Source organism: Muscardinus avellanarius, assembly GCF_963383645.1.
Source record: "Muscardinus avellanarius genome assembly, chromosome: 5".
NCBI lineage: Eukaryota > Metazoa > Chordata > Mammalia > Rodentia > Gliridae > Muscardinus > Muscardinus avellanarius.
This window is the reverse complement of record NC_137790.1, coordinates 63,812,550-63,838,284: the sequence shown is the minus strand read 5'-3', so window position 1 is coordinate 63,838,284 and position 25,735 is coordinate 63,812,550. Positions and strand designations below refer to the sequence as shown.

Sequence of the window (25,735 nt, the reverse complement as noted above, 5' to 3'; positions counted from 1 at the left end):
TAAGCCTAGCTTGCATGTCTGTGTTAAGAGTCCCAGTGCCAGACCCGTGCAGGGCTCAGTCATACTGCTAGTTACCATCTCTTCTAGAGAGGAAGGTTTAACTAAAACAGGAGAATAAAATTCTACTCTATCTTGTCTATACCATTTTCTTTATTTGTACAGTTGGCAGCCAGCCAACTGATTTTTATCATCCTTTTATCATTCCTCCAAAACTTCTGCAGGTGCCTTTTTCTCCATTATGACCTAAAGTCTCCCATCTTGAAAGAAATCAATAAATCCTTATTGACCTTGCAGTTCATTCTGATAACTGGATGATTCATTTTCTTATCTGATATCTTGAGATATATAGTCTGGACTCCTTGTCCTTGTGTTTTCATTATTCTTTCATGTCCACAATTATTTCCCTTCAGTTTCTATTTCTTAGAACAGTTTCTATTCTTAGTTTTGTTTCCACTTCACAGAAACTGTGTTATAAATGACTTTCTGACCAAATCCAGCAGTTTCTTGATAGTCCTGAAGCCTTTTCAGGTTATATTTAATAGCAATCACTTTCTAGTTTTTTTTAGAACTCCTCTCCTCCACTAATCTTTTGTGTAGCATGGTTTTCTTCTGCCGCTTCCCTCTCTGTCTCTCTCTCTCTCCCTCTCTCTCTCTCTCTCTCCCTCCCTCCCTCCCTCCCTCTCCCCCTCCTTCCCTTCCTCCCTCCCTCTTTACTTTTTTGTCTTTTCTTGTTTTGTTCTCTAATATACCCTAACTCTGGGTGTACCCCCAAAGAGTTATAGCTTCTGGGCATAAAGAGCTTCAGATGTACTTGAGTGGATCACCCTTCCTCAAATCAGGTGAGCCCTTGTTCCATGGAAAGAGAGGGGTGAATATGGAAACAGTGTGGAGGGTGCTGAAGATGAAGCAAGGCCTCTCTTTAGAACACAGAGGAAGCTTGCTCAGCAACAATGGAGACCTGGCTGCTCAGCAACAATGGAGACCTGGCTGAAGTAGAAACCATACTTTTTCATGGTACCCAAAATTGGTAGATTAGACTGATTTGGGCTTGGAGGTTTCATTGAAAAATCATAGAAACAGAGTAGAAAAAGAAAGGAACCCTCTAAAAAATTCATAGATTGGGAAGAGACAATGGCATACAGTGACTGGTGGTCCAGTATCACTGTGGCGGGAGTGGGGGAAGTGAAACGGGGAGATGGATAGAAGGTTGATATTGAAATGGGGATATCAGAGTTTAGTTTGAAGATTGAAAAATTCTGTGTGTCATCCTTCGGGGTAACTGTGTCAGTGTGTACACTGGGCATAGCAGGTCGAGGCTGCTGGAAAACAGGAGATCAAGCAAACCCTGAGGCTGAGATGTTGGTGAGTCAGCCTCAGGAATGTAGAATCAGGCAGATGCTTGGCTTGTGCTCTGAGTCCTGCAGCAGCTCACCCAGAGTGCCAGGGTGCATGATTTACAATTCATCTTCATGCTAATTTGATAGATGGACTCATCTTACTCTAGGGTATTCTTCTCCTTGATTGAGCTTCCTAAACATTTCATCAAGTTAATTCTCTACTCTTGAGCCATCAATGCTTCTGTGTGCCATCAGATGAGACTATAAATTCCAGATGGGTATTTAAGGTCCTGTGTCAATCAACCTATAGTATCAATTTATCTGAAGCACCCCCTACACCGATGCTCTGTGTAACCCCCGTGCCTGCCAGGCCATTCTTCTTTCCCTCCATCAGGCTGGGGTGCTCCATGCTTTGAGTTAGCTGATCCTCAGCCTGGAATACCTGTGATCTCAAGGCCAATCCAGCTCCTTCCCTTACAGCTCGGCTTGAGATGCCCTTCCCAACGGACGAATCCCCTCACCCATCTCACCCATTGAATCCCATTTTTCATACTATTTTCTTGGAATTATTTTAATTGGGCACTTTCAAAAATATATACAAAACTATCATGTATGAACATGCTGTATACATAGGAGAGAGTGTTAAGAAACTCAACTTTATATCACCTGGTTTTGAGGAAACAAAGGGTCACATTGAAGTCACTGTTTCTTTTTGTTGCTGTTTTGTTTTTATATATATTTATTGGAGTATTATAGTGTCACGTAATGTAGATCATAGTTATAGGCACATACCTGTGTAGAGCACTTGGTGTGCTTTCCCCCGGCTACCTCCGCACTTACCCCCTTCCCTGTGTAAGATATTGAGATTAGCATTAGTGCTCTCACATATGTCACTGGAGGTGTCCCTTCATTAATTCTCCCTCTGCCTCCCCTAAACCACCTCCCTTGTCCCAATGGGTTTTCTCCTCCCTTGTCTAAAAGTCCCTGTAGTATCCCAACTATTTCTTAGCCTTTGCCTATGAGAGAAAACATACGACCCTTCACTTTTTATTTTTTTATTTTTGGTGGTACTGGGGGTGGAACCCAGAGGCTTTCTACCTCTGGGCTATACTCCCAGACCTTTTTTTTTATATTTTATTTGGAAACAGGGTCTCACTAAGTTGCCGAGAGCCTCACTAAGTAGCTGAGGCTGGCTTCGAACCTGTGCGATCCTCCTGTCTCAGCCTCCCAAGCACGGAGATTACAAGCGTGCGCCGCGTGCGCCGCCACTCCCGGCTGACCCTTCACTTTTTAAGTGCAAAAACTTAGATTTGTTTTCCCTTTAGTGCCATCTGAAGTATTGGGATCACAGCTAGTCTTTGAACAGAACTTGCTAAAAAAGAATAAGATGTTAAGAGCTGGGCATGGTGGCGCATGCTTGTAATCTCAGCATTTGGGAGACTGAGACAGGAGGATCGTGGTTTGAGGACAGCCTCAGCTACTTAGGCCCTTTGCAACTCAGTGAGACCCTGTTTCAAAATAAAGAATAAAAAATAGGGCTGGGGTCATAGCTTGGAGGTAGAATGTCCCTGTTTTCCATCCCCAGTACCACACACACACACACACACACACACACACCAAAAAAAAAAAAAAAGAAAGAAAGAAAGAAAGAAAGAAAGAGAAAAAGAATAAGGTGTTAAATTGACACAATGATTTACTGAAATATATAGGGTAGGCCTCTCCTATCTCTTACATATTTAACAAAAAGTTAAAAGGTAGTATTTTCAGACAAATACAATAAATCAAATCTTTCTTTCTTTCTTTTTGTGTGTGGTACCAGGGGCATTCTACCTCTGAGTTACACCCCCAGCCCTATTTCTTTTTTGGGGGGGAGGGATCTGGGGATGAAACCCAGAGGCATTTGACCTCCAAGGTATACCCCCTGCCCAATTTTTTATTCTTTATTTTGAAACAGGGTCTCACTGAGTTGCAGAGGGCCTCACTAAGTAGCTGAGGCTGTCCACGAACCTTGATCCTCCAGTCTCAGCCTCCCAAATGCTGGGATTACAAGTGTGCGCCAACCACGCCTGGCCCCCAGCCCTATTTCATTCCTTTTTTTTTGAAACAGGGTCTCACCAAGCTGCAAAGGGCCTCACTAAATAGCTGAGGCTATTTGCGAACCTGTCTCAGCCTTCCAAGTATGGGGATTATAAGTATGCATCACCATGCCCAGCTCAAAGAGATTATTTCTGATATTTAGTATCATCTAGTAGGTGATGATACAAAATTTTATTTTAAGTAATATCCCAAATGCTGCTTTGTTAGAGCCAAGCAAACATTTCTCTTTATCCCATTGTCAGTACCAGACCTTTTTTTTTTTTTTTTTTTGGTGTCAAGATCAGTCTTCCTCTTTCTATCTCATAAGCTCTTTACCCTCCTCTCTAAGAACCCAGGTGAGGCAAGACATCATACATACTATTTTACTCATAGCCTCAAAAACTAAGTCAAGTCTATAAATCTGTTTTGGGGGACTTTTGTTTGTTTGTGGATATGATTTTAAAAACTAAAGTTGAGGCCGGGCGTGGTGGCACACGCTTGTAATCCCCGCGCTTGGGAGGCGGAGACAGGAGGATCACGCTGGCTCAAGAGACCCTGTTTCCAATTAAAAAATATATGTTAAAAAATAGGTCTGGGAGTGTAGCCCGGAGGTAGAAGGGCTTCCAGGAACCCCAGTGCCACCAAAAATAAATAAATTAATTAAAAATAAAAATAAAGTTGTTCAATTTATTTATACATTATTTACACACACTATATATATACAAACATATAAAATATATATATATGAAATTCTTCATGCTATCTTAGAATTTAAGAATCTATGCCAATCATAAATCCAAAAACTGACTTAAATTTGGATACCCTGTGAGAAATAATATAGGCAAAGAAATATCTGCAGAGGAACTTCATAAAGAGTGAAGGATATTTCTTTGACTCTAACTCTAATGGTAGTATGTTTTCTTCTGGTTCATATCATTATATCATTTCCTGTATGTTCTGTTTTCTACATCATTTTCAAATTACACTTGACTTTTAAACTGTATTCCTCTGCATCTAACTTAAACCTAATATGAAACATGAGGATTAGATTAGTCAACCACAGCTAGTCTCTGCAGAGGTACCATGAGTTGTTCCACCACAGACAAGGGCAAAAGTCTTTTTTTTTTTTTTTTGCGGTACTGGGGATGAAACCCAGGGGCATTCTACCTCTGAGCTACTGCCTCAAAAGTTATTTTAAAAACAGATCAGGTGGCCGGGCATGGTGGGCATGGTTGTAATCCCAGCATTTGGGAGGCTGAGACAGGATGATCGTGGTTTGTGGCCAGCCTCAGCTACTATTTAATGAAGCCTTTTGCAACTCAGTGAGACCCTGTTTCAAAATAAAGAATAAAGCCGGGTGTGGTGGTGCACGCTTATAATTCCCATGCTTGGGAGGCAGAGACAGGTTCAAAAAACAGCAGGTTCGAAGCCAGCCTTGCTGGTTTAAGAGACCCTGTTTCCAAATAAAAATAAAATAAAATAAAATAGGTGTGGGAGTGTATCCCAGAGATAGAAGAGTTTCCAGGAACCCCAATACACAGAAAGAAAGAGAGAGAGAGAGAGAGAGAGAGAGAGAGAGAGAGAGAGAGAGAGAGAGAAAGAGAAAGAAAGAAAGAAAGAAAGAAAGAAAGAAAGAAAGAAAGAAAGAAAGAAAGAAAAGGCCTGGGGGTGTAGCTCAGAGATAGAATGCCCCTGGGTTCCATCTTCAGTACCACAATAAATAAATGCATAAATAAATAAATAAATAAATAAATAAATAAATAAAACAGGTCAGGTAAAAATATAAACTTTAGATTCTTAAACTAAATAATTATTTGGTCCTTTTTTGAGGTATTGGGGATTGAACCTGGGAGCATTCTACCCCCGAGCTACACTTCCAGCCCTATTTTATTTTTTATTTGGAAAGAGGGTATTGCTCAGTTGCTGAGGCTAGTCCTGAGCCTGTGATCCTCCTGTCTCAGCCTCCTAAGTACAGGCATGTGCCACCACACCTGGCTGTTCCTTTAACATTTATTTGGTACCTGTTAAATTCCAAGCAGTATGGTGATAGGGGTTCACTTGTGAAGAAAAAAACCAGTCTCTGCCAGCATTCTAGTTGGAGGAGATAATAAATAAGAAAATACATTGTAAAATGATACAAGCTGCCGAGAAAGCGCAGAAAGGGGAAAGAAGGAGAGCCGAGAAGAGGGTGGCTACAGTTTCACGTAGGGTGGGCTGAGAAGGCCTTCCTGGGAAGGTGATGTCTGAACAAAGATTTGAGGAAGTGAGGGAAAGTTTTACACACAAATCTGTGAGAGAGCTATGCAGGCAAAAGGGATGGAACTACCAGGGCCTTGAGATGGTAACATACTTGGTTTATTTATAATGAGAAAGGTCCATGTCCCTGAAGCAGAGTGAGCAGGCAAGGAGGTCGGGGAGCTCAGAAAGGGCTGGGTGGCCCATGCATTGAAGTACAGTGTAAGGATTTGACTTTATTCTGGTCTAGACAGGGAACCCTTGAAGGATTTTGAATGGAGTTATGACATGATAATAGCTTTTATTTTAAAGGGGTCACTCACTGCTGTGGTCATTGGCTGTTCCAGAAAACCTGTCAGGAAATTGGTGTGCCTTTTCTGAGGTGACGGCAGTGGAGGTGATGGGTAGGGGATCAGATTCTGTGTACATTTTGAAAACAGAGTCAACATATTTCCTAACATAGTCCATATCATATTCTGTATAGCAGGGATGGGAGGAGGGAGAGGCTTTAAGGAAGACCCCAAATGTTTCCTCCTGAAGGACTGAGAGGAAGGAGTTGTTATTACCTGAGCTGGGCCACAGGGAGCCCAGTCAGCGCAGAGGAAAGCAGGTTTGTGGGGAGGAGGAACGGCAGGGCTTTAGTTGTAAAATAAGTTATTTTCTCCATGTAAATAAGTCAAAATCCCAAGGTACTTTGCCCACCTCCACCGTTCCCTTTCCCAAACCCGTGCATTTGGCCATGTTCTTACTGAACTCTTGCTGTTAAACATTCTTGATGACTACAGTGACTATTTATCTCAATGTTATTGAACTTATAGTTTACCTAATGTATGATAGGAGGTTATTTCAGGAGTAGTAAGTTAAGGAAATTGTAGTTACTCAGCCTCTGGTGCATATACATATGTACTTCCCAGTGACCTGGAAGCTAATAAAATATTATATTTCTTATTTAAGGTAAAATATCCAGGTTTCAGGATCTCAGTTACTGACACCCTACACAAAAGTTATCTAAAGCTTAAATAACCTACCTACATTCATTCATTTCTTTCTTTCTTTCTCTCTTTCTTTCTTTCTTTCTTTCTTTCTTTCTTTCTTTCTTTCTTTCTTTTTTTTTTTACAGTACTGGGGATGGAACCCAGGGGCATTTTACCTATGTGCTACACTCCCAGCCCTATTTTTAATTCTTTATTTTGAAACAAGGTCTCACTAACTTGCAGAGGGTCTCACTAAGTAGCTAAGGCTGGTGGTAAACCCTGATCTTCCTGTTTTTAAAAAACCTTTTTATAAGCCGGGCATGGTGGTTCATGCTTGTAATCCCTGCACTTGGGAGGCGGAGACAGGAGGATCACGCAGGTTCGAAGCCAGCCTCGCTGGCTTAACAGACCCTGTTTCCAAATAAATAAACAAATATTAAAAAAAGAAAGATGAATGTAAAAAAAAGCAGTAAAAATTAAAAAAACTTTTTATAAACATTATAAACACCTGTTAGAACTTAGAAAAATACTAGAAATAATTTGCTATTATGTGTAAAGCTAAAAAAAAAATTGGTGTAGATGTTTAAACCAGAGTTCTATAAAAAATGGAAAAATGAAAGAATCTGAGTAGTTGGTAGCAAATCAAATTCCTGAGTAGGAGAGAAATTCTCTAACCCTGAACAAGGCTATTATCATCCTAATGGATTTTTTTTTTCTTCTTATACTGAAGAGAGCAGAGAAAGCCTCAAATTTTGCAGTTTCAAATGCATTTTCTACCAGAAATTCAGTTTTACCTGGAAGGTTTTGGGACCGAATGATAGATTTGGAAACATCTGAGCAAACATATCACGACGAAGTCTACACAGAAGGTGAGAGGACGTGTTCTTTGATGTGACGTTAACAGTTGTTAAAGCATGACCCACAGTGCATGTCAGAGTGCAGAATGGAAGCTTTTCTAACTCTCGTTCTAGGTTTTGTTTCTTTTCTACTGTCCTGAGCTATTTCTTCTGAAGTTAACTCCATTATTTTATATAAGGACACTTTTTTGTTATCAACCCATTTATTCTTTTATTGGTGCGTTATAGTCATACATCTTAATGCAGTACAAGATGGTAGAGGCATACATGCACACATCACTCATTTAGCCCTTCCCCAACTCCCCATTCCCTCCGCCTCCCTCCTTCTCATGTTTGTCTTAGTGATTGACTTTGATATGTTTGTGAATGTACATCATGTACATTTGGAAATTTCCCTCTTCCCCCTTTCTATTCACTTCAGTTAGGTCGTCTTATTTGCTCATTTATGGCTCCTCCTTCGTGTAGAGTTCCTCCTATTGCCCGTTTTCTCCCTAGCTTCTGAATATTAGGGAGAACACCCATTTTTTTTACTTTTTGTTACTGACTAATCTCACTTAGCATAATATTCTCCAGTTTCATACATTTCTCTGTAAATGACATAATTTTGTTTTTCTTTATGGCTGAGTAAAATTCTGTTGTATACATATTTAAAACCCATTTTGTTTACTGAAATAGAACCAGCCAAGCCGGGCGTGGTGGCGCAGGCTTGTAATCCCAGCATTCGGGAGGCTGAGACCTGGAGGATCGCGGTTTGCAGACAGCCTCAGCTACTTAGTGAGGCTCTGCAACTCAGTGAGACCCGGTTTCAAAATAAAGAATAAAAAATAGCGCAGAGGGTGTAGCTCGGAGGTCGAATGCCCCTGGGTTCCAACCCCAGACCCACACACACACAAAAAAAGAACCAGCCACCTCTAGAGTCTTAGTAGGATGTCACTGGTAACTGTTATATTGTCGTATTGTCCTGTGCACAGATGGTGGCATGTTAATTTGACTGGTATCATGGTGATAATCTGACCAACAGTTATTAAGTCTTTTGTTGTTGTTGTTCCTTGCAAGAGATTCTAAAACCAGTCTAACCCCATCTCTCCAAAGCCCTCCAAAGCTCCCTTGACTTGGAATTCAGTATTTTAATTATGGATTCCCCAAGGAAATACACCAATTAGGAACTCAAGGGATCTGGAGGAGCAGAAGTTACTGTGAAGGGGACACTACTGAAGTAGGAGGAAAGTCAAAGAACAAAGTTCTGCAAGCCAGCTTCCATTTGGATTATTTATGTCTCCAACTATTTAGTTTATTTCTTCATTTCTCTAAGAACTATATTCTTAATTCCTACTCTGTGCCCAGTATGATTTGAGGCACTCAAAGTACTGGTGATGAGCAAGAGAGGCACAGCCCTTGCTTTCATAGAGTGTACGTTCTAGCGTGGGGATGAGGAAAGTTAAAAAGAAATGATCCAACAGTGACAAGTCGTTCAAGTGTGGACCTGAATAGTAAGGATTCAGCTGAGCAGAAACAGAGCAGAGCCTCCCAGGTAGAGGAAAGGTGGTGTCAAGAGCTTACGACACACAAGCTTGGTGTTGGTGAGGAGCTGAAGGAAGCCTGTGTAGCTGGGGCTTTCCAGTAGATACGAGGTTGAAGGAATAAGCAAAAGACACATCCCAGGACATTATAGGCCTTTTGATTCTGAGTATGATAGGGTAGAAGAGAGGTATAATAGGGTTTTTTTTTTTCAATACATGAAGCATGGATTTTAGGGGGAGAGTAGCCAGAGGAAGGTTGTTGCAGTGGTCTGGCTGACAGTGATGGTCTTGGGTGGTTGGTAGTACTGGAGATGGAAAGAGAAGATTCAATTTCAATTGGTCGGGCTGTGTCTTTCCCACCCTACCTTCCACCCTGCTGATAGGCACGCATAGTATACGTTAGCCTATTAAGGGTTCCCTAAAAGCTTCCAGTTAAAAAGAAATGTCTACTTAGCCCATTTCCCAAGTTTTAGCTCATGAACCTCTTTTTTTTTTTTAATCTCAAAATGGCTATTAACATCCTGAGAAACTAGTGATCCAAATTAGATCCAAATTAGAATGTACTGGTATATTGATCAAATATCATTTTCAAAGGTTCATTCACTTTTTTCTCCCTTGTTTTTCGGTACTGGACATGGAACCCAGGAGCTTACTACCTTCTGGTGACACCCCCAGCCCTATTTTTTTATTCTTTATTTTGAAACAGGGTCTCACTGAGTTGGAAAGGGCTTCGCTAAGTAGGTGAAACTGTCCTCAAATTGTGATCCTCCTGTCTCAGCCTTTCAAATGCTGGAATTACAAGCATGTACCATCATGCCCAGCTTTCTCCTCCTCTTGTAAGTATATATTCTACAAGAACTAGTGTTAGGAGGAGCATACTCTGAGAAACTGCGCAGGGGCACGTATGCATGTGTGCACGCATATACTAAAGATTCGACCCAGGGTGCCCTGTGACTGAGCCACACCCCTGCCCTTTTTCTTTTTTATTTCGAGACAGGGTCTCACTGAGTTGCCCAGGCTGGCCTCAAACTGGAGATCCTCCTGTTTCAGCCTCCAAGATACTGGGATTATAGGCATGTGCTGTGCTGAGAAACTGCTTTAAGGGAGCTTGAAAGCCTCTCCTCTGATTGAAGAGAAGTTTCCTTTCTTTGTCCTTTAAGGGATACTTCATGGTAAACCCTTACTTTGCCAGTAAGTGCCACTTAGTAGATCCAAATTGTTACATACATAAATGACTGACGACATTAGAGTGCATTAGAGTTAATAAGTATGTGCTCCCTTTCTCTACCTTCCTCCAAGACCCAATCGTTTTCATTGCTAGCATACTTGTTACACCTGGTTTCTACTACAGTAGGACCCCCCTTATCCATGAGGGATATGCTCCGAGACCCCCGTGGGTACCTGAAACTGAGGATAATACTAAGCCCTATATAAACTATTTTCCTATATCCTTATATGCTTGTTATAAAGTTTTTGTTTTGTTTTGTTTTTCCAATACTGGGGATAGAACCCAAGGGCATTCTTTATTTTGAAACAAGGTCTCACTAAGTTGCAGAGGGTCTCAGTAAGTACCCGAGGCTGGACGCAAACCTGCAATCTTCCTGTCTCAGCCTCCCAAGTACTGGGATTGCAGGCATGCAACCACCATGCCCAGCCCTATTATAAAGCCCTATTTATAAAGAAAGCACAGTAAGAGATTAACAACAATAACAAATAGTAAAATTTTAAAAGAATTATAACAATATACTTAAATACAACTTATATGAACGTGGTTTCTCTCCTTCTCTTAAACTACCTCCACGTGCTACCCTCACTCCTCTTCTGATGTGAGTTGATACATGCCTGCGTGTGCACATGAAGTGAGGCAAACGGTGCAGGCATTGTGGGGCGGTGTGAGGCCGCTCTCTAAGAGTTTATTGAACAGGAGCACCGTGACGCCACAACAGTCGGTCTGGTAAATGAGATGGCAAATAAGTGCCTAAAGGGCAGGTAGCCCACCCAGTGTGGATACACTGGACAAAAGGATGGTGCACATCCCCAGTGGGATGAAGGGAAATAATGCAAGATTTTGTCATGATACACAGAACAGTGCAATTTAAAACTTAAATATATTCTGAAATTTTCCATTTAATATTTTTGGACCTTGGATAAACACAGGTATCTAAAAATTGTAGAAAGTGCTACTGTAGATAAGGAGGGGGTGCTATTTAATTCTTTTTTATTTTTGAGGATTTAAAGAAGTTTATTAGAAAGATAGAAATACAAAAAATAGAAATACAGCTCCATACCAGACTGGCATGGAGGGGTGACTCGAAATGAATACACCCACTATTGTATTAACTTTATTTTCTATTGTATCTAAACTAAATGTCTTTTGGCATCAGTTAATATAGAGAAATAACCCATTCCCTTAGATCTGTGAGATAAGTATAAATTGGTGATGAAGGTGATGCTAAAGTAGAAGGTTTTGTTCTTTGAAATTTCTGTGCTCTACACACTGTCATTTCATGATGATACCATGGTGAATGGGCTGGACATGGTAGCGCAGGCCTGTAATCCCAGTACTTGGGAGGCCAAGACAGGAGGATTAAGGCCAGCCTCAGCAACTGAGCTTAGCAACTTAGTGAGACCCTTTTTGAAAATAAAATAGGGGACTAGAAGAGTAGCTCAGAAATAGAATGCCCCTGTGTTCAATCCCCAAAACCTAACCTTTCCCCCCTAAAGATGAAGGTAATGCTAAGGTAGACATTTTCTTTCATGCTAAATAATGTTAAGGTTTTTTCGATATTGTCATGAAAGAAATTAAAATGGAAGTTGACATTTAGCATATCACACTCTGATTTTCATCCTGTCTCAGAGGTCTCTCCTTATTCGGCTTTTCTGGATCTCCCTTCTTTACAATCTAGACAACATTCTAGGTACTTTGGGCAAGCTATCCCTAAATGGTGGATTTCCCCAGGGTTCAGTTCTTGAAACTCTTTCTTTTCTTTTTTTTTTTTTTTTCTTCTTTCTTTTGTGGTGCTGGGGATTGAACCCAGGGGCATTCTACCCTCAGCTCGATTTTTTATTCTTTATTCTTTGTTTTTTTTTTTGTGTGTGTGTGTGTGTGTTTTTTTGTTTTTTGTTTTTTTTTTTGTTTTGTTTTTGGTGGTACTGGAGGTGGAACCCAGAGGCTTTCTGGGCTATACTTCCAGACCCATTTTTTTATATTTTATTTGGAAACAGGGTCTCACTAAGTTGCTGAGAGCCTCACTAAGTAGCTGAGGCTGGCTTCGAACCTGCACGATCCTCCTGTCTCAGCCTCCCAAGCGCAGGGATTACAAGCGTGTGCCACCATGCCCGGCTATTCTTTATTCTTGAAACAGGGTCTCACTAAGTTGCGGAGGGCCTCACTAAGTAGCTGAGGCTGGCTGAGAACCCAGATCCTCCTGTCTCAGCCTCTCAGGTACTGGGATTACAAGTGTGCACCACCACACCTGGCTTTTTTGAAACTTCTTTATCCACACTCCTCCTTCAGTTATCTGAAGGAGCTATATATGTTGATAGCTCCTACATTTGTTTCTTTAGCTTGGAGCTCTCCCTTGAGACCCAGAATATTATAGCCACTGCCTATTTGATGTCCCTATTTAGATACCTCATACACAGCTCAAAGATAACATGCCTGAGACAGAATCTTCTGAATCTTGCTGTACTCTTATCTTTCCTTATATCAGTAAATGGCATCGCCATCCTTCAGTTGTTTAAGCCCCCAAACCTAGAGATTTGCTTCTCTCACATCTGCTATCTAGTCCCTGAGCAAGTCATGTCAGCTCCACTTCGAAACAGTACTTTCTAGAATCTGGCCATTTTTAACTCTCAAGTCCAGGACATTATCACCTGTCTCCTGGACTATCGCATTTATCTCTCACTTGGTGTCCCCTGTGTCCGTGCTTGTCTCCTGCAGTCTTTGTCTATCTGTCTGTCTCTCTCCCTGTCTCTCTCTCATTAACAGAGTCATCAAAGTGATCCTCCTGAACTAGTCACTTCTTTATTCACAGTTCTCCCGTGGCTTCTCGTTATACTCAGAATAAGATCCAAAGTACCTAGAATGGTCATATGCTTCTCCAGCCTCAGGACCATGGACATTTGGGCTAGAGGCCTTTTGTTTCAGGGCTATACTGTAATTTGTGGGATGTTTAGTGGCATCCTCGGCCTCTGCCCAATAGATGTGAGTCTCACTTCCACTGGCTGTGACAACCCCAAATGTCTCCAGACACTGTCATGATAACCACTGCTCTGAACCTGATTCCCACACTACCTCTTCCATCTCATCACTTGGGCCTCCCCCATCACAGTGGCCTCCTTACACTTTCTCCAGCACGCTCAACACTCCTGCCATAGGTCCTGTGTGTGATTTCCCCTGCATGGTATCGCATTCCTTCCTATAGCCATATAGATCACTTCCTCACTTCTCTCCCTTCTTTCCTCCAATAGCGCTTTCTCATCAAGGCCTTCATTGACCCCCCCCCCCAATTTAAAATTATATAGCACCCATTTTCCATGGCTTGTATTCCATTTCTCCTTTTCCTGCTTTGTTTTTTCTCTTCTTTATGTATTATCTCTCTTCCTCAATTAGAAAGTAAGCTTCAAAGTGGTAAGGTTTATTTTTCCGATTTTGTTCAATGCTGTGTTCCCAGCATCTAGGACAGTACTTGGCACATAATAGATGCTCATTGAATGGATTATTGAATGGATGAAAATGGTGAATAAAGCAGGTCTCTGAAGCAACTGAAATATTTAGCAGGTGTTTTTGTTTCATTGATAGCTCAGGAGCTGGTTAATGACTGGCTAGACACCAAACTTAAGCAAGAATTAGCAAGTGATGGAGAAAGAGATGCTGAAGGCACTGTGCCACATAGCACTCCTATGCTGGAAGCCAGTGGTCATTTGAAATACGACAGATTTGATGGTAAGACTTTACCTGATTGTTCTGTTTTAACATTAATAAATATGCCAAGTCTTAAACTGTTTTAAATAATTAATGATACATTATTTGACTTTTCTGTGTTTGGTTTAGTTTTATAATTGGATTTAATTTTTTTTTTATTGAATGTAAAGTCCTTATTCTATATCCTTAGTGTATTCATAGTATTTTTAAAAATTAAAGCATTTCATTATTTGTAATTTTTCTTAGTTATAATGACAATTAAAAGTATCTCTTGCCCATATATTATTGTATGATTTTTTACTTTGATGGAGACTACCATTAAGCATTCAGCTATCATTTTGCACTTATAAAATCTTCTTAGTTATCACTTATAAGGGAGGTTATTACTTTTCTAATTTTTCTCCCTGTTTTGTACAAAGCTAGTGCCAGACAAATTAAATAGCTAACTGATGAGGGTTCCTCACATGTACTCAAGGGTCTGAGGTTGTCTTCTCTGAGCAGAAGGGTAGCTATGGTGATGGTGAGGGCAAATTCCCATGCATGATTCAGATACTGTTGGGCAGGCCACCTGGGAGCATTCCCCTTGTTTAGATCTTTACAAAACCTCCAGCTAGGGAATCTCAAAGCAAAACAAAAAACAACAACAACAGCAACAACAACAAAAAACCCCTTTTAAGATTACCTAGTCTAATCTACCTACTCAGAGTTTTTTTTGTTTTTTTTTTTTTTTTTTTTTTTTTTTTTTCCTTTGGTACTAGGGATGGAACCCAGGGGCATTCTACCTCCGAGCCTACTTTTTATGCTGTATTTTTGAAAAAAGGGTCTTACTGAATTGCAAAGGGTCTCACTAAGTAGCTGAGGCTGTCCACAAACTGCAGTCCTCCTGTCTCAGCCTCCCAAATGCTGGGATTATAAGCATGTGCCACCACACCCAGCACACAGAGATTCTTCTACACTGTTCCTAACATGGGATGATGGAATCTTCCTGACATCCCCTAGGATAGGAAGCCTGGGCTTTGGGCTCCCTAAATCAATGGAGCCTATTCAACCACTGTGAGATGCTTGTGGGGAGCCATTAAGGTTTTCCCCTAAAAGAATATTTCTGACTCAGTTGAATGTCCTTTGCTCAGAGTCAACAAGGTTTGGGGTAATAGAAAGTTCAAAGTAAAAGGTCTAAGAGACAATCAGGTGGTGATGGCACAAGGGTATTGATTGACCTACCTATAATGTATGTGCTTTGGATTGGTCTTTTATTGTATTCTGGTGGTGATAGCACGGGGATGTTGATTGACCTGTAACTGTGTAAATACCTCAAGAGAAACCCATTGTCTGCCAGTAGGAAATATTGACCCAGGAGCAGGGGTCGGCCAGTAGAGATAACGACTCAGGAGTAGGCTGGCGCTCCCCCACACATTAAAGTTTAAAATTCTCGGAATCAAATTCTTAAGAGTTAAATTCTTTCATCCTCACTCCTCTCTTTGGAACCGTGCTTTTGCCGGCTGGCTCCGGCAATGCTAACCCTCATAGAATTGTCATAAAGTCATAAGAGAATTATAATTTTGTCCTCATTACCTTTTTAGCCTTTAGTGCAAGAGGAAATATGATCAATCTGTCTTTCTCTCTTTGTACTTCTTGCAGGAATTATAACCATATCTAATCAGTCATATATGTCAGTGTTCCCAGAGTAAATATCACCAGTGTTTCTTTAATCCAAAGACAGATTGGTAGAATAGATTTAAAATATATGACATAACTATATGTTATCTATAAGAGACACACTTTAGACTCAAGACACAAATAAGTTGAAAGTAGAAGAAAAAAAAGGTATATGATGCAAACAGTATCGAAAATAGATTTGGAGTGACTCTAATATCAGAAAAAAATAGATTTTAAGACAAAAAATTGTTACTAGTAACAAAAAATATAATGTATAGTGATACAAAGGTCAATTTATCAAGATGGTCTAACAGGTATAAATACATATGCCTGATGAGGATCCCAAATATCTGAAGCAAACTTAAAGAGAAAAATAGACAACTCAACAATAATGGGTGAAGACTTCATTATCCTCCTGTCAATAATGTATAGAATAACTAAGAAATATTAACAAGGAAGGCTTTCAGTGTCATTAATCATTAGGTAAATGCATATTAAAATTATACTCAGTTGCCACTATATAATTTTAGAAATGGATTTAAGTTAGAAGACAGTCCATGCCAAGTATTGGTAAGGACTTAAAGGGACTAGAATATTTCCACATTGCTGGTGCTAATGTAAAATTATAAGACCACTCTGGATACCAGTTGGACAGTTTCTTGAAAAGTAAACACATACATATCATATAATCCACCCATTGCACTCCTGGGCATTTTCTCAGCAGAGGAAAGTCTTATGTTCATAACAGGATTTGTATACAAATGCTCTTTAACAGCTTTATTTGTAATCGCTCAAATCTGAAAACAGCCCAGATGTGCATCAACAGATAAATGAATGATCAAATTGTGGTATATCCATATAGTAGAATATTGTACTATTTAGCAATAAAAATTAAGAAACCACTGATACACACAAGGTGGATAAATCTCTTAAATAATTATGCTGTGTGAAAGAAGCCACACCATTAGAGTACATAGTATATGGTTTAACCTATATAATATTCTAGACAGTGCAAACTAATCTACTGGAAAAACAGAAAGTGCTTTCTATAGTGTAATATATAGAAAGCAGGTCTGTGCTTACTTGGAACAGGACAGGGGATAGGGAGGATTGAGAGGAAGATAGTACAGGTCAACAGGAGGACATTTGGGGGTTGATATACATGTTTGTTATCTTGACTATGGTGATGGTTTTACTAGCATGTGCTATGTCAAAATTTATGGTAGACTTTAAATATTTGAAATTTATTATATATGTTAATTACACCACTTTAATAAAGCTTTCTGCTTTGCTTAGCAGTAGAGTTCTCAAGGTTGTTTAGAAGGAAGTGGTAATCTTTAGATTTAGCTGTAAAGAAATCTTTAATGATGTGAGTAAGGGTAACTCCTGAGGAATGGAGCTTCTTCCTCTCAATGGAAGGTAATTCTGAGGGCTTTACGTATCCAACTGGCATTACCAGTTAGTGTTTATTGAACTCATGGTTTTGTATGGGATTTTTAATATGACTATAAACATGATAATAAAATTATTTTTAAAAATTTCCCCTTTTGGGCTATTCTCCCCCCCCCCCAGATTTATGTGGTTATTTGGAGGAAGAAGAGGAAAGTACCACTGTTCAAAAATTTATAGACCATCTGCTCCATAAAGAAGTGGTGGATTCTGGGATGTTGGAAGATCTTGGATTGAAGGAAAACCAAGACAAGAAGCAGCAGAAGGATCCTCGTCTTACCATGGAGATGAGACATAAGCAGGTGGGAGGGAAAAACAAAATTAAAATGGATAACAGGAAGCAGTCTTTGTGTAACACATTTAATAAGCTTAAATAAAGATTTAGGCTTTATTATGAAAAAGGGTGCCATCTGTGGTTTGGTTAGAAAGAATAAAAATAAAATATAAGAACTTCAGAAGAAAAATAATTCTCATAAACTGAGGGTAGGAAACAATTTGTTTAAGAAATAGCCAAAATTAGAATAATTGATTTTGACCAATAGTGTTGAACTAAACTTTATTAGTTTGAATGCAGTACTTTCTATTATACATATGTAGATTGCATTTGGTTTTTTGAATTGTGACATTAATATGTTATCATGAATATTCTGGTGAATATTATAAGGATAATTCTTTTCTAGACAACTGAAATTAACTCATTTTGTGATTATAATTTGAAAAAGAGGACAGATCAGAATTAAATCTAGTTCAGCTGTTTTGAATTAGAAAGACATGTGGGAACTTTCCTTTTCCCAAAAGGAATAATAGGTAATAGGAGAAAAGACTGTCCTAACACTTTGTAATAAAGCTTCAGGGAATCAGAATGACCAAGTCTTTGCCATATGTCCAGGAGTAAGACTGAACCTGGGATAATATCTATACATGTATGTGCTATCTTTTATAACACTGCATTTCTGATTGTCAAATTTGGAAACCACTGCTTTAAACCATTAGGGTGCACCTAATCAGCCTTGGAGATGTTGGAGAAATAGGGGCAGAAGTAGAGCCCTGGTTTGGATGTATGACAAAAGGGAGAGAAGGTTCAAGAAAATGGCTAAAAGGTTCACTTCTAGCCATTGTCTAGAAGTCTTGTCACAACTAGAGAGAAAGATAGGGGTAGAAGCAATGAAGCAGGAAGGAAAAGACCATTCCTAAATTCATAGCTAGTCAAGCATCTGAAGAATTAATGTTTGAAAAAAGTTAATATGCTTATTGAGAAATATGTGTAAAGTTCATGTTTTTGATTTCCAAGTATGTTCCAGAATCACTGGCATATTTTAATAATAATAGAAATGAATAAAGAGTTGTGGTGTTTCATAAGGCAGTAAATCACTGTTGTATCCTTCACAGTATAGCCTCAAAAAAGATATCTGTTCTTTTTTGAATTATATATTTAAAATACAGACAGCTTATTTATTTAAAGTAAAAAAGCAGTCGTCCATAGCCTGTATAGACTCGTGGGTGGGAAGGCATCTCTGAGAATCCAGAATTTGGGACTGACCTACTAGACTCAGTTTTTTCATGCCATGGCCCGTCCCAGAGCTGGTTTGAGAATCTCTTCATCTGATTACATGTAAAAACTTTGTGTTGGTTTTTACCCAGTAAACAAATGAATACCCCATATTCTACCAATAAACAGTGGGATCCTGAGCCAGAGTTTTTCATCCTGGTGGTATTCAGACTTCAAAATGCATTCTAAGGTTTTGCAGATCCTCTTCACTTGGAAGGTTGTGTTTCACTCTTGTTGTTTTCTAAGGTAAAAGAAAATCGCTTAAGACGTGAGAAAGAACTGGAATGCCAGAGAAACGAGAAGGCCCTGAAAAAGTCAGCCTTCTTGGAGGCTCAGTATCTGGTGCAAGAAGAGAAGAGAAGGAAGGCTCAAGAGGCCAAGAAGGAGAAGGAGGATCTTCAAAGGGAGATGGTAAAGCTGAGGAAGGAGATACTTGAGAGGAGGCACACTGTGGAAGAAGCGTGGAAAATGTAAGCCAGCCGGATGAGCAGCACAGAGGTTGTCTGTTTAAGCAGTGATTTTAGAAGTGCTCTGAAGTTTGCATAATGTACAAACATTGCAGTAACAAAACACAAAGAGAAATCTCATTATTCCACCATCTTAACAAATTAACTAATTTTATTTTTTCATATGTCCTCCTGGTCTTGGCCCCTTTATATACTGAATTACGACCATAGCATACATTTGATATATTATTCTGCTGTAACTAACACATTGCCTGGAGTCCTGAGACCTGTATATTACTCCATTGGGTTCATATACCATAATCTATATAATGACTTCCTCCCTTGCTCATAGGCATTTTAGCTATTTTAAATTTTTTTCACCAATATAATATTGCAGTGGGCATCCTTAGGCCTAGATATTATTCATTCTTTTGAATTATATTTTTAAGATAAATTCTTAGGAGTGTCATTACTGAATTAAATGGTACAGATTTTTTTATGGCTCTTGAAACATTGCCAAATTGCTTTCAAAGTTGGTTGTACTTATTTACTGTATCACTGGAGGTGGGCCAGTTTACTGTACTCTGCTCAGTATTGGAAAGTATCTTCACTTTAAGTACTTTTACACATTTGCATTTCTTTGGTTATGTAATAGTTTTAAGGTTGAATATGTTTCCTTATGCCTTATCCTTGTTAAGTAATTGTGCAGATTGTGTTAGCGCCTTATTTTCTGATGAACATACAGAAAGTTACCATTGCCTTACTGTCACTGATAAAGAAAAAGAATATTTAACACTAGAGGAAACTGAAAATAGTCCTCACAGGATGTAGTTCTGTTATCCATCCTAATGCAGAAAATGAGCATCAAAAGTGAAATAGCTAATGTATTTATTCTGAGAAGTAGCACTAATGCATGAACTGCAGAAGTCTTGGAACAACATAACTGAAGTGACTGAATACTCAAACTGAGAGGCCTGAGAGACCTATTAGATAATCCCTCCACTGCCATCAGCCTACACAGCTCCCCCACCCCCTGTGTTCTTGATTGCTCTTATTCTACCCAATTTAAAACAGCTCAGCAGTGGACATGTGCTTCGCTCCTTCAAGTGCCCGGCTCAGGCCTCCTCCAGATGCTGTTCTTTTCAGAAAGCAATCACCAGTGCTTTAGTGAGCTCTTTTTAAGGTCAACCTTGTTTTTCAGATTGCTCCCAAGACCTGAAAAACTAGCCTGACCTAAAATAAATTGTGAAAACAAGTAGCATTTGATGGTAGCAGGATGCTCAGTTCACATGGGGCACTCAACAAATGTTCACTGACCAGTCATTTCTGATAAAAGTTAAAATCTTAGCCATCATTACAGTAAGACAGATAACATGCTCTACTTCTAGGTGGATGAACTGACTGAAACTTCCCAGAAAGCAATTTGGCAGTAGACAACAAGAGCTATAAAATGGCATTATTGTTCCATTCCAGTACTAGAAAATGACTTGGAATCCAGACAGAAATTTATGTACAAAGATAATTAAATTACAGTATTTATAATAATAGACATTAATAAATATTAGAGCAATCTTTGGATCATTATTGCACAATAAAACAGGCTTGAGAGACCAGTATTTGTTTCTAGGTAGAAACACAGATGGCTTTTATATCTCTCCAGTGTTACACAATGAACAGATACAACATTAATATCTACCTTTTTTAAAGTTAGATCCATGGTATTAGAACTGTATTTCTCTAATGCCCACTATCACCTGTCTATAACCATCTAATACAATATCATTATGGAATTAGTAATTTGGAAGGAGTTGGTAATATTTTATTATTGGTAGGGCTTCATAATTTATTTGTAAATTGTCCTGAATCTGTTTCATTGCATGGTTTTAAAATATTTATTTTACAATATTAATTACAAAGGAAAAAAGAAGCCAGCCATAGTAGCATACACCTGTAATCCCAGTACTTGGAACCCAAGACAGGAGGATCGTAGGTCTCAGGCTAGCCTCAGCAACTTAGCAAGACCCTCAGCAACTTAGTGAGCCTCTATTTCAAAATAAAAGTTAAAAATGGCTGGGGGTATAACTTGGAGACAGGATTTCCCTGAGTTCAATCCCCAGTACCAAAAGAAAGAATAATAACTTTTACATTGGAGTTCTTGCCCTAACCAAGTTAAATAGGTTAACATCACCAGTGATAAGACATAACATTGTGTGCCCTCTGTTTATATAAAAGAATGAATGAGAAGGTGTCTACATTCTGTCATACCTCTCAATTTGAATTTTCACAACTGTAAATTTCCAGAAAGAGTTGACTTGCCTGAGTTTTCACAGCTGTTTTGTGGCAGGAGCCCATGAATCCTGGTTTCTCACTAGGTGCTGTCTCTACCGTGTCGTTAATAGTGCATACTTCATCCTCATACCTATGTAATCAATTACACTCCAGTAAGAAATCAATAACTCTGAACTGACTTGAATTGGTGAATGAGAGAGGGATAGCCTGGATGCAAAAGAGCAGATGGGGAGGTGAGAAGGAGGATGACCAAATCAAAGAGGAGCAGTTACTAAGAGGTTCTGGTTACTTGCCTAAAGACCTTTTCCCTGCTGTCAATAAATCTTATTTTTTTCTGTTCAGTTATTTTAGAATTACTATAGATTCCATTCTCTCCTTATTCAGTGACACTTGATTCTTATTAGTTTTCTTCCTAGAAATATTATTAGAATATTAGAATATTATTCCTTTATTACTTGAAGATTCTTTTTATTTTGTAATACAAAGAGAAAGAACTTAATGCTTGCATTCAAGAATACTTAGCAGATGTTAGCTCTCAAAATTTTGTCAGATTATAGCTCAGTGTTAAACTGAATAAAGGTACTAAAATATCTGTAATACTTTCTATTTGTCAAATACTTTATAACACTTTTACTTCATTTAACATGAATTTTTATAAAGGAATAAACTAAGACACCAAAAGCCATACCCTACTATGCAGTTTTAGAGCCAAATCTAAAACTCTGTGTCTTTTCTTGGGAAATTCAGTGTTAATTCCCCCACAGTAGGTTGTAATTACTCATTGTTAAATCTATTGTGTATATACATATGCATGTATTTTTACTGTTATTATTAGAGAGAAGAAAAAGCAAAAAGAAAATTTTAAAAGGAATCTAGAGTTTCCAAGTGCTCAGATTCTTCAGGATGAAGAAAAATTGGCAAAAGAAAAAAAAAGAAAAATGAAAGAGTTATTAATCCAAACTTTCAAGGAAAATCACCAGGTATGAATTCTAGCGTCTCTTTATTCAGTATTTAAATGACAAGATGCTCCTTCAGAGATGGGATAAAGTAAACACTAAGCACATGAGAGGTTCATCCACATACCCAAACTGCCCACACCATTTATTCTCTGCTGCCCAACTGATGTGGGGCACAGGACAGTGCACCAATCTTCTGTTCTGGAGCTATTATTTTTATACTGTAGAGATCTAGGAAATTGGAGGATAAATTTAGGACTCCTTCCTAAATTACTCTTTTCAGAATAGCATTTAACTACATAGATAGCCCTCCTGCTGTTTTTGAAAGCTTGGCTTCTACTTTGACAGTCTCAGGACCATTGCCTCTGGGTTATTCAGAAAATACAAGAATAAGTTACTTGCCCTTTGCTAGCTCAGATCTCAAAGCAATGATCCACTTCTGTCTGTGCTTCTCTTACTAATGGTCTGCATTTTATTCTACCATTTCTTTCTTTCACTTTCTCTTTTTGTAAGAAATAACTAGCTAATTCTATATTGACAAATGCATACCCTCCTCTGGCTATGTAAGCAGTCTTTTTCCTGAAGGGCAATTGATAAAAGAAAACATGAATCGGGGCCTTGTACTATTTCATGTCAAATGAATTACTCAGTAGAATGTAAATGAGATGGTCAGATGAGAAAAGATATATATATGTACATACATATATATTCTATGTCCTACAACATCCACCCCAGGGCTTTAGGAATTGCTGAAAATCAATGAAAGTTAATAGAATGAATACATGAATGAGGGGAATTAGCAAGAGAAAAGAGAATGTTAGGAACATTTTAAGGAAGCTTGATAATTGTATGTATAGACTTATAAAGGCCCTCAAAACCAAAAACAATAATTTGAATATGATATGGATAACTAAAACATGAGGAAGAGTAAAGTAGTGAAAGTGAGTTTTAAAAAGATAGACATATTTGATGGCAGCATTTTGGACTAATGGGCAAGAAGTTGTTATTTTTCAGATATAGAACAACAAAAATTTGATCGGAGTTTTGGTTTTAGGAATAGAGAGGGAAATGTGGTAGGATATGTTAAGAGTTGAGATTAAATGCCAGGATCAGTGGCACATGCCTGTAATCCCAGTACTTGAGAGGCTGAGACAGGAGGATTGTGGATTCAAGGCCAACTTTAGCAACTAGTGAGGCCCTCAGCAACTTAGTGAGACCCTGTTTAAAAAAAAAAAATAGGACTGTGGATGTAGCTCAGAGGTAGAATTCTTCTGGGTTCAATCTAGTACCAAAAAAGAGTGGGATTAATATTTTATTAATATTTTGAGAAAGACTGACAAGAACTCTGATATTCTACATCCTTCATGATACAAATAGAGTTACTATGTCCTGCTACAACAGGTAAGATTTAAAAAAGAAAATAGGAAGAGAAATTAGTGTTCAGGATTCCATCTTGAGAAGGTAGAACAAAAAATTGGTATGTATGTTACTCAAGTGATGAGAGATGAACAAGAAATGTGTTTTCTAAAAAATCAGTTTCATAATTGTACTGATGTCTGCTATACAGTAAGAAATCATATATGTTTTAGATGGAACTGTGGGATTCAAATACTAGATACATTGACAGATTTACAAAATTAGTGGCCCATCTCAAACAGATTACTTGATTTTAAAAGGACATGTCAATGTATTTAAAGGGGGGAGATTATGGATAAATGATCTCCACTTTGCCACAGATTCTGTTTGATTTTTGTCTATACTTTGTTACTTTAAGCTTTTATTTTGAGATAATTTTTGGCATACAAAACAGTTTCATCAAGCTTTTTCTAATGTTGAAATCTTACATAAGCATAGTATAGTTATCAAAACTAGGAAATTAACATTTTTACAATACCATTAGATACTAGTAATTAAACTGTAGACCCTATTCGAATATTATCAGTTTTTCTGCCAATGAGCTTTTTCTGTTCCAGGATTCAATCTATAATTCCATGTTGCATTTAATTATTATGTCTCCTTAGTCTTCTCCAGTATGTGACAGCTCCTCAGTCTTACCCTGTCTTTTAAGAATTTGACATTCTGTAAGAGGACTGGTCAGGTATTTTGTAGAATGTCTCTCAATTTGAGCTTTCTGTTATATCCTGCTTAGAATGAAATTACACATTTTTAGTAAGACTACTATAAGAAGTGATACTGTGCCTTTCTCAGTATAATATATCAGGGAATGCCTACTGGTTGATGTTAACCTTGATCACTTGGCTGATTGTGCCTTCTTGGTTTCTCTCTTATAGAGTTACTGTTTTTATTTTCATAATTAATGTCTTGCAGGACATACTGCAAAACTATAAATATCTTATTTCTCCTTAGACTCTCTCCCATTAACTTTAGCATTCAATGGTGGATCTTGCCTGCAACAATTATTAATGTGGCATTTTTCTAATGGTGATTTTTTTATTTCCCTCATTTCTTCTAGAGTTATTTATTTCAATTCTTCTTGAAGAAACTGTCCCGTCTCTCCCTTATTTGTTTAGGAATATTTAATTCAATTCAGTATGAACTCATTGGTACATATTTTATTCTGTGAGTTATAACTTATTATTGTTACTGTTTAATTTGATATTCAAATTGTTCCAACTTTGGCCATCATAAAATCTTTCAGGCTGGCGCCTGCCCTTTCAGCATGCTCCCATTCATTTTTGAGCACTTCCTTTCTTTATGCACCACAAGGTTCTCCAGGTTCATCTGACATTTATCCTGCCCCCACTTCTAGAATCAACCACTTTTACATGGAACCTCGGTTTCTCTTATTGGAGAATGGCCTTAGGAAACCAAGATCCACATGTTCACTACTGCTGGGTTGTCATTGCTTTTATGCAAGGAAATGTATTTACATTTAGTAACCCATGTGTATACACACATTCTATTTATTTCTTTTCTTCTTTTTTTCTTGTGGTACTAAGGATTGAACCCAAAGGCATTGTATCTCTGAGATATACGCTAGCCTTTTGATTTTTTATTTTGAAACAAAATCTCACTAAATAGTAGAGGCTGGCCTGGAACCTGCAACCCTCCTGTCTAAGCCTCCCAAATACTGAACTTATAGGCATGTGTCACCACACCCAATCACGTGTATTTATTTCTTTGTCTGGAAATCTGTATTCATATTAGCATCCATGAATTTTTGTGTGTGTGTGTGTGGTACTGGGGTTCCTGGAAACCCTTCTACTTCTGGGCTACACTCCCAGACACCTACTACATATATATATATATATATATATATATATATATATATATTTTTTTTTTTTTTTTTTTTTTTTTTTTTTGGAAACAGGGTCTCCTAAGCCAGCGCGGCTGGCTTCGAACCTGCGCAATCCTCCTGTCTCCACCTCCCAAGCACGGGGATTACAAGCGTACTCCACCACACCCAGCAGCATCCATGAATTTTTAAAACAACACAGGAATTC

The 25,735-nt window shown here is 38.5% G+C and overlaps 1 protein-coding gene across 1 annotated transcript in view; it reads left to right on the top strand.

Annotated features, from left to right (window-relative positions):
* The window catches only part of CCDC191 (coiled-coil domain containing 191), a gene marked incomplete at both ends in the record, with an annotated part of 73,499 nt that overhangs the window by 3,688 nt on the left and 44,076 nt on the right, over positions 1-25,735 (top strand). Inside the window, 5 exons of the mRNA XM_080696786.1 lie at positions 7,353-7,491; positions 13,804-13,947; positions 17,155-17,333; positions 18,827-19,050; positions 22,151-22,295. Coding sequence (XP_080552912.1) covers positions 7,353-7,491; positions 13,804-13,947; positions 17,155-17,333; positions 18,827-19,050; positions 22,151-22,295 — 831 coding nt within the window. The remainder of the gene's footprint in view (positions 1-7,352; positions 7,492-13,803; positions 13,948-17,154; positions 17,334-18,826; positions 19,051-22,150; positions 22,296-25,735) is intronic.